The 10,453-nt window shown below is 31.8% G+C and overlaps 1 protein-coding gene across 1 annotated transcript; it reads right to left on the bottom strand.

The window, feature by feature from the left end:
• Positions 1-4,368: 4,368 nt before the first annotated feature.
• On the bottom strand, positions 4,369-4,885 carry LOC110018928. The gene is made up of 2 exons (XM_020716406.1): positions 4,620-4,885; positions 4,369-4,490 (listed from the first exon to the last, which is right to left on the bottom strand). The coding sequence occupies exons 1-2, from the start codon at positions 4,798-4,800 to the stop codon at positions 4,405-4,407; spliced, it is 267 nt and encodes an 88-aa protein (XP_020572065.1). The 5' UTR covers positions 4,801-4,885; the 3' UTR covers positions 4,369-4,404.
• Positions 4,886-10,453: the final 5,568 nt, after the last annotated feature.

Genomic DNA, 10,453 nt, shown 5'->3' with positions numbered 1-10,453 from the left:
ACAACATATGTGGTTTACAACGCAACTCCAGACAAAACGACTTATTGACGTTATCACAACTCACCATTATGACTAACTTGGCTAATTATGACCTATGTGGCTCACAGCTCATGCAACTCTCAATTCTGAATTCTGTGGTCAAACGACACACCTGAATAAACCATTTAAGGTCCACACAACCAACTACTACCATGACCTTCAACTAAGATATACAAAAAACTGACGCTACGTTTACAATCTTTACGATGAACCGCAATCTCCATAATAATCGACTATAGCTCTCACAGTCTGCTATCACTTAGAACCACAACTAGATTACGTCTATTATCAATGAACAATCATTGTACGTTTACAACAACCAACTTTATAACTCCATTTTCTCTAATTCAGAAGAAAAATAAACATTTATACTCACCATACATAACAAAATATTTCAACTGGGCAAAAAGATGAGATTTTTTCCATTTTCTAGGGTTTTCCTTGTAAACATAGAAGTGTCTCCACTTGCTTAATTCTCTTTAATTACCTAAGTGTTTCTGACAGCCCTGCTAACATGTGCCTTGATGTGTACATAAAACATATTATAAAGAGGCAAATTAATTAATGTGATAGTATGTCAGTTTACTTGCATTAGTATGATATCTTGGTGCTAAGTGTACTTAAAAATAATTTAGTGAAATAGACTCGGTCACAGAATACATTAAAATGCTACAATAAAGTTATATAAAATTAGTATCTTGGAGCTTATATGAACGATAATCTCTAAGAACACCGCCATGCAATACTATATTTAGTAGTACAGAAATGGGCTGAAAGTCGGCTCCATAGCTGTGGGTCAATAGGACTCGTCGGATTGGCGAAATTCTACAGATTGGTAGGTAAGGTCCGGTTTTCGACCTTTGATCTTTACGAAGGAGTTCATGTCAACAGGGTGAAGTCATGTCATCAAAGATTGAGTAAATCACTATAATTTGACGAGTTGTCTTTCATAAAGTGTGAGAGAATCTTGGTGGCTCGGTTGAGACCTATTTTATTATTTTGATAGTATTGGGGAGACGGCTGAGTGATCATGATATGAGAGGGTCCTTCTGTTGGTGCGAGGTTTCGTGATAAAAAGTAGCGGCTCTCCTTCATATTTTGCACGGCTCCCTTTTTGGTGTTCTTCTTCGGCAGTTCTGCTTCCACGGGACAGAGGAAGATAAGTGCAAACAGTAGTTCCTTGCAGCAGAGGAAAGAAGAAAGAAGAAAAAATAATACGAAGATTACTCTTCCTTGACTTCTTCTTGTTGGCTTGCGGGAGAAGAGAAATATGATTTAACTTATACGTTTATCTTCTTTGGTGTATATCTCGGTGTAGAGAGAGAGAAGAAGAGAGAGTGAGGAAGTGAGATACTTTCTCTTGTAAGTCGAGGCGATCGACTGATGTATATTTCTAAAGTAATAAAATCCTCTACAACTCCGTGGAAGTAGGCAATTTGCCGAACCACTCAAATCTGTGTATTCTGCTGTGTTACTGTTTTCTGATGTGAATTTCTTCATTTCAATTTTTTCACTTTCTTCGCCGATCAATCTTCTATTTTTCTATATATATACATAACACCTTCTCCCATGAATTGACTCGGAAGACTCTTTGCCCATCGAATTCAAAAAATTATCATCTAAATTTATATAAATAATTAATTTCCACTAAAAATCTAACCAAATATTTATTTAAAAATTATTTCAATTATGTTCTTGTAACGTAAAGCCGTCAAATTATATGCTCGAATTCGATTTTTATAATTGATTTTTTTATCCTATTTTATTTTCTCAACAGTAATTAATTTTATATCATGTAAATATGAAAATTTACGTGTAAATATGTAAATATGAAAATTTAGGTGTGAGATATGTAAATAAATAAGAAATTTGTGCGATGTATGTAAATATGTAAATTTAGGTGTGGGATATGTAAATACATAAGAGACTTCTGTTATGTAAGTTTAGGGTGGAGTTAGGCTATAGTTGATTTTTGTTTAGTTAAGGGAAAGATGATGATGTTGTAATTTAATAGGTTAGTGGGTTGATGGGTTAGTTTAGGTATTAAGGGGTTAATTGGTTGATTCTTTCGATTTGTAGGCTTTGAGTTTCAGGTATGATATGTAGACGGCACGCGGCTGTTCGTTTACCTTTTAGAAGGTAAGTTATGATGCCCCTATGCGAAGCACAAGAATCAAGCGTATATTGTCACCTGAAAAAGTTAAATTGGACCTATACCGTTGGGGATTTAAGCCTGATTATTAGTCTTCGACTTCACATAGTGAATTTGAACCAGTTCTAATTTTTTGAGGGGCTATTAATTTGCTAATTAATGTTTAAAATGTCAATTATATTTGAATTTTGTTATGCAGGAAGAGTACAAACGTATGCAGGAAAGATTGAGGAAAATGGCTTGCTAGACCTCACCATCTACCAGTAACAGTGGTAGCTATTCTAACACTGCTCAATTTGATTTTGAGTTGTGGACGCAATCGACAGGGAAGAAGAAGTGGAGAGTGTATGACCTCAGAGAAAATGAGATTACCTTTGAGGTCGAGCGTTCTAGTGCAGCTGTGGTGACCCTAGCTCGTTATAGACTTAGAGTGAGGAGCTTGTCAAGCGAGTCATGATGATGAATGAAGAGCTCTAACAGGTGCGTGAAGTTCAACAAATGAGTACAAATAATTGGGAAAGACTGATGAAGAGTTTTGATCGTCGGAACAAGGGGCATATGAGTGTTGTTGAGGATGATGAGGAGGAGGGGCATGATGATGATGATGAGGAAGATTAAAATTTTTTTATGTGTTTGATAATGTTTCCCCGACAAAGGCGCCGATCATATGTTTTTATCATTTGTGTGTAATTGAACTTTCAGTTTCTGTAGTTGTGAACATTAACTAATTTGACCGGTTTATCTTTAATTTAATTTGTTATCATTATTTGCATACGTTAGAGTTTTCTTTTATCAGTTCTAATGATACATAAATGTCAAGTTATGTAGCTTGTGTTTGTTCTGTGTAGGCATGTAGAAATCTAAGTCTAGCTGTATTTTTATATTACAGGTTTGCGTCGAATTAGCGTCGGTAAATTTCAATGCTAAGTACTATAATAATCCATTCGATAAAAGACGATGTTTGACGCACTTGCGTCGAACAAGGCCGACGCAAATTTGTGTCAGCATAATCGACGCAAATTAGCGTTGGTGTCGGCCTTGCTCGGCGAGACAAGTGCCTCGTTACGCTTGCAATACCTGTTTTTTCGATGCAAACTTATAGTGTCGAAATTTTTTGACGTAAATGTTGACGTAAATAAAAAGTCGATGGAAATTCTAACGCAAAATGATTTCGTTTGTTTTAACATCTGAACTTTTTTGACGCTAATCAGACGCCAATTAGGATTAGCGTCCAAAATTTTTGACGCTAATTGGGCATTTTCCCTTTAGTCTTGATGTTGATAGGACTTAAGCAAGCCTTACTTGTCCGCTAGATATGACAATATCGTCGGTCAGATAGATCTGAGGCTGCAGGTTGGCTCTATAGCGGCGAGTCGTAAGGACTGGTTCGATTAGCATAATTTTACCAATTGGAAGGTAAGGTTCGGTTGTCGACCAATCTCCACTAAAGAGGTCATGTCAACAGGGCGAAGCTCGGTCATCGGCAGAGGGTAAATCATGACAATCGAATTGGTAGCCTTCCTTTAGATGAAAGGATCCTGGTCGGATGATTGAGACCAATTGTATTCTCTTGATGATATAAGAGTAGACGACTAGTTAAGTGACCCTAGTATGACGGGGTCCTCCCATGGCTAGACTTCATTTTCACAGACTTGGACAACCCTTCTCTCATCGCCTGAACGAGCTGCTCAAGTCGATAACACTTCAACCGCCCTCGTGACTTCGAAGTTTACATCTGGTCGGATGCCTGATCCACTGATCAGGCTTTTGGTGTCCTTTTTATATTAGAGCTTTTTCTCGTAGACCGTTAGATCTCCTCGAAATTTGTGCTCACCAAATATTTAAATTTTAGTACTTATCAAAATAATATTGTAATGTACCAATCACATAAAAGACGTATTTTATTAAAAAAAAAATTAGCAGAGAGTACCTAAACTCAACTCTAAACCAAAAGTCAACCCTAATGAACCTGGAGCCAAAATTATGGAAATAGAAACAATTAAGTGTTAATTTTTAAAAAAAATATATATAAATGCTTCAAATACATATAGTTCGATTATTGAAACAAATATATAGACACAAATCCAATCCAAAAACCCAACAAGAATCCCGATACCCTAAAACACGAATCAAACCGCGAACAAGAAAACCCGGCCCGTCCCCGCCACCGCCGGCGCCCGCCGTCGCAACGCCCGTTATCTCCGGCCACCACTCTAAGCATTTCCCATTTTCCGGCGACCAGCATTCTTCAGCGCTCGACGACTCTCCATCGTGGTCCCGATCTTCATTCCATCGAACCCTGCAAGCATTCAAAAAGGCAAAATCATTACCAAAGAGAAGAATCGAACAGTCAAAAAGCGGAGAAACCTGCGGGGCGGTGACCGGATCTGAGGAGAAGAAGGGAGAGTTCATCAGATTGAATGGTTACCTTTAGGGTTGGGGTCGTGGGAGCAGAGATAGAGGATGAGAAGGCAGAGGAGAGTGAGGAGAGGGATGAGGTGGATGCATTTATTGCTTTTCGAATTCGATCGGAATATCTTCTCGGTCTTGAACTTGTAATCCGAAGAGGGCGACGCCTGAGATTCAGATGTTGGTGAGATTGAAGCCATGAGCTTCTCCTCCGGGTTTAGGGTCCCGCTGCCGCCATGGATTTGGAGCTTGGAGCTCGGAGATCCCAACGATTGCCTCGGCAGGGCTTTAGGGAGAGAGAGAGAACTGAGGTGTTTGGAGCTAAGCGGCGCCTTAAAATGGTTGGTTTTTGTTATTTTACTTAATTAATGATTACTCCAACAATTTTTTCTAAATAAATATATTATATTACACAATTCTTATTCATTTGCATATCTAAACACCTAAATTTATATATTTACATTTATATGTGCCAATTTGTATATAATGCTTGGTATTAAAAACTTTAGTCATATGTATTTACATATATAACACCTAAACTTCAATTTCTACGGACATGTCACCTTTTAAATAAGTAAAAAGATGTATTTCATTTTATAAAATTAAAATGTGAAATATTTGTGTGATATAAATGTAAAAAATAGAGCTTTAGGTGTTGGATATGTAAATAGATAGAAAGTTGGTGGCATGTATGTAAATGCACCTAAAAACTTATGCTTGATAGTGATATTTTTTATTTGATGTGATATCGAATTTTAGAATTTATAAATATATATGTATGTAAATACTCCAAAATTTTGATATAAATTTTAATTATAAATATTTAAAAAATAAAATTTATTAAATCATAGTTAAAAAAAATTAAAAATCTGTTTTTTTTTTATTTGCTTTTTGCAAAATACTTTTTGGCATGAAAAAAGTTTAAAATATTTCATTTTATTTAAAAAATACCGATTATCTTATTCTTTGATTAAAAAGATAGAGAATCGGGTCCAAATTAGGAAAGAATTCACACTAAAAATACGTTGCTTCGTGTTATAAACTAACTGAGCTTTCAAGATATTGGAAGAATGTAATAAAATTTGGGAAATTTATTTTTTTTTTCATGTAATTTGAGTATTTATTTTATATTTTTTTATTTAATCTCTATATTTTTATGACCAAAAAGTGCTTCTGAATACAAAAATATGCTTATTAGTATGAAAAGTGTCAGAGACATGAAAATGTACAACTCCCTCTTTTAGGAGGTGATAAGTGGTATCAAAACAGTTTACTGTCTGCCAGGTGTGTGGACTCTCTATGTTTCAGTGGGACCCCCAGAGGAGCCGATCCGTGACAAGGGCATCACGTGATTGGGTGGAGGAGAACGTTACGGACAAAAAGTCTCACATCGGCTAGGTATAGAGCAAAAAAACAGTATTTAAATCCTGGGCTGCCCACCACCCCGAAGAGCTCTTTTGGGAGGTAACAAGAGGACAAAATTTATATTTGCCCTCTTATAATCTATAAGTAGGAGGACATTTTATGTATAAGGTGATGTCAATTTTTGACTCTCCCCCTTCTTCTGTAAATAATTTTTTAATATTTAAAATGGGACTGAGAGCCCGAAAAATACCTTCAGTTTGTTCCGTTAGGAGCAGTCACGACATCACCTTTTTTTTTCTCTCTCTTTCTCTGAGTTCTCATACTCTATACTTTGAGCATGTACCACAGAGCAATTTTAGATTCAACAACAATAAAATAATATATATATAACAAATATTAAATGAAAATTTCTATTTATGAACTTAAACTTTAATAAAGCATTTTAACTTCATCAATTAATATCAACAAATACTTTAAAAAAATTTATCATTTTTAATCAATTTATAAGCTTATTTACTTTTACTAAAAACTTAATGTATTTAAATTATGTAAAACAAATATAAAATTAATTAGACAATTATGATTCAAATTTGATAAATTTTTTTAAAGAAAGTAATAATTTCATAATAAAATCTAAAATTTAAATCATATTTAAATTTGGCACAAACTCAATTAAATAATAAATTAAATAAGATAATACTCATTTTGGTTTGACTTATGTACCATCATATTATAAACAGCTCGTTATATTTATAAGTTACTCATATAATGAGCCAAATTAAATTATTTTAATAAAAGTCATAATATCATTATTATAAAAATAATTTATTGCATAATTTAGAAAATTATGCCTTTCTTAGCTCGCAAAAAAAGAAAGTTCTTTGAGTGCTTTGAATTTTGAGTGAAGCAAAAGAATTATCATACTATTCAAATCTGTAATGTTACGTAGGAATTTTAAGCCTATGAATTTTATATTTAAATTTATATCACCGCAATAGCTTAATTATTAAATATAATAATAGACATAATAATTAAATATACATAACACAAGATGATGTCGTATTAGAAGTTTCAGCAAAATTACTGGTATTGGACTTCACATGATGATCGGATGATAAGCTTTACATCCTTGAACGAATATGATATGAAAGATAAGATGGGACGGGACTATTCTTATCTACAAAAGCGGTTGAGGAACTTTTTAATGAAGAAGCTCAAATGAACTATTAATTGCAACGTAACGATCGTTGTTCGATAGTCTTATAGACCATTCTGAAATATATGATCCTAAGAGGATGCTCAAAATAAAATAAAGTACAATAAGTTACAATATTGCTTCCTTCATTTAGTAAGATAGCAACAAATGAGAGAAGAAATCCAAAAGAAAATATAGTTCCAAAGAACTTATACATAATAAAGATATTAATATCTAAATTAGGTTTGAGTTTAATGAAAATAGATTGCTATTGTGATAGATATATGTTGTGCCAAGAGAATGACATGATGAAGTCACACAATATAGAAAATAATACAAATAAGAAAAATTCACATAAATATTTATTTTAATTTTCCCTCATTCTGCTTCTGTTAAAAATAATGTATGTCAGCGGATTCTAAAGAGTATATAAGATGATATTATGATAGAGTGAGTGAATCATTTTTTCTAGGTCATTGATCAAATAGTGAAGTATGAAAGCACTTCAATATACACATCTTGATTTTGTTGTCTAGCCACTTAATATTAGGCTTTAATTATGAAACACAGTTTTACACAATTTAGTCAGGCGAACTCGCTTTATAACATTGTGACACAACCAGATTCAATGTAAACCGTCATATCAAAATGAGTCACATCATCTCAAGGTCGTAATAATTGATCAATTACCCAAAATTAATTTGAAATGGCTTTTTTAATCACCATAACTATTAATATAATGGATATAAAAATAATAGGATGCACAAGATCTAAATCTCAATGATAACTAATAACTCTGATCAACTCGATCAAGGCCTTATCCTTTTGAAAAATAATCACATGGATAAAATAATGTGAGAAATTATAGCTCAGCAGCCTATTCAAATTCATTCTAATTTTTAATAAAAAAGGTTGTTTGCTATAATAACAACATATAAATAACAAAATTTACTTCTTAACATATATCATGTGTTATTTCTATCAAGCATAATCATAATATAAAAATTACATTAAAATAGGCATATGCTAATCATAATAATATAATCACTCAATCCTATAGTTTAAAATTAGTTTAGTCGACAAGTATATATATATATATGTATGTATGTATTAGATAGCCAAACTTATCAATCAGTAATGAAAAGGACTGATCACATTGTGCCTTATACGCAATCCCGACGTTGATATTGATATTTTTTCTACTCTTAATATTATAGAATTTTCAATGAGTTTATACATAATATTTATGTTGCTTAGTTAAAAGACATTATGGGTAAAATGGAAAATGAATGACCAAACACAATTATTAATGTGTAATTGTGATACATATAACAATTATTATTTATGTATAATTATGATATATGAAAATATTGCTGTAAAATTTAGGGCGAAGAAAAACAAGAATCGACACAAAATCAGAAAAACACAGAGATTTAACGAGGTTCAGCAAAGATGTCTACATCCTCGGGAGCAGAGCGACGAAGTCACTATTTTAGAGGAGTTACATACTCATAAGGTTACATATTTATTTATAGATAAAACCCACAGATAATTACAAACACGCCATCGCTCCCCCCCAACCCACTAATCTAAGAGACAGCTCTTCACACCAAGAGACACACCTCTTCATTCCAGGAGACACACCTCTCTAAATCCAAGAGACTCCAAATTCCTGGTATATGAGCCATACCTAACAAATATATCTTTAAATTTATTATGAGCTAAATAATAATAAAAAAAATCATTAATTTGCATCAAATTGAGTTCAAGATTTTTAAATTTATTCCATGTAAATTTTAATCAAAATAGTTTAGGTTTTTTTCATGGTAAAAATATTCTACAAAGTTCTGTAGGTATTATCTTCAATCTTTCTTTAAACTCAGATCTAAATCTCTGTTTTTTTGAAGAAGTTGGTTCTACTTAAGGTTATTTAATGTAGTGCTTTAATTATCTTGTCCAATCGCAAAAAGACTACCAAATGACACCAATTGACTCATCTGGTCAAAACTTTTTTTTTTTTTTAATCTTGAAGTATCTTGTTGACCTTGAAATCGTTAGGTTTCTCTCATTGACACACTCAATTGCATTATAACTATATAATATTTAGTAATTATTAAATCATTAAGTTAATTTTTATATGTTTCTTATCAAAGCTAAAATGCACAATTTTAACTTCTTTGAACTAGAATAAGACCTCCTTTGATATTCTTTGTTTCAGTTTGTCAAGGTTCAATTCAACTATAAATTTGTTAAAATCAAAATTTGATGGGCGTGAATTTGATTTTTTTTAAAATTAATTTAAAAATTACATAAAAAAATGTGATTGACTAGAAAGATTTTCTTGATGACATATCAATTACATAGAGATATTTCAGAGTTTAAAAATATAATGAACTTTTAATTCGTTATACTCCCTATTTGAATTTTGTTATAATCTTATTTTAACATAAGAGATGAAAATTATGTTAAGCCTTTTAACTCTTTTATATTGGATTGAATCAATATGATTATGGCATTTTTTTCATTAAAAATCAATTGCTTAATGACTAAACTAATTAGCCTATAGCATGAAATAACTTACCATATATCATTTTTATAACAAACATTAGTCTATCTCTCCTTTTACTATTTGGTTAAATAGACATGAATTTACTATCAATTAAATTAATCACCTTTATGTATATAGTAATTATATAATTATATTTTTATTTTAAAATTATAAATAAAAATGGCATAGGAAATATAAATTTTTAAATTTAGCCAACTCAACTCTATATTACACCTTATTCACATATCATCAAGTTTAAAGTAGGGTATATTACTATAAACACAAAATGAATTATGAAAAAAGGGTTTGAATTAAAATTATTGAATTTTTTTAAAGATGTCTTTAATATATGAATAATCAACAATTATAATTTTAACCTCACTTTAATATAAATTCATTTTATAATCTTAAGATGTGTCTAAGATGTGTTGTAGGTGGACTTGAAAGTACTTGGGCTTTAATATTTTATGTTTGAGTGCATTTGGGCTTTTATGGATCAAACTATTTCTAAACGAGATTGCGTGGAATTTTAACAATTTTGAATTTCGAAATTGTATGCAAATAAATTAGGCCCTCATTTTGATCCGTTTTATTTTAATTTTTATATTAACTTTTCTTAGTTTTTATAGGCATCCAAATTACCACAATTTTATTTTAAAAAGAGAAAATACACGTGTTTTGGAAAATTGAAATTCAGGTGTTAGATATTTAAATTCATGAGAATTTGATGGTATGTATGTAAATG

Source organism: Phalaenopsis equestris, unplaced genomic scaffold (assembly GCF_001263595.1).
Source record: "Phalaenopsis equestris unplaced genomic scaffold, ASM126359v1 Scaffold000036, whole genome shotgun sequence".
In the NCBI taxonomy this organism is placed as follows: domain Eukaryota; kingdom Viridiplantae; phylum Streptophyta; class Magnoliopsida; order Asparagales; family Orchidaceae; genus Phalaenopsis; species Phalaenopsis equestris.
The sequence above is the reverse complement of the archived record's forward strand: the minus strand, read 5'-3'. Positions and strand labels throughout refer to the sequence as shown.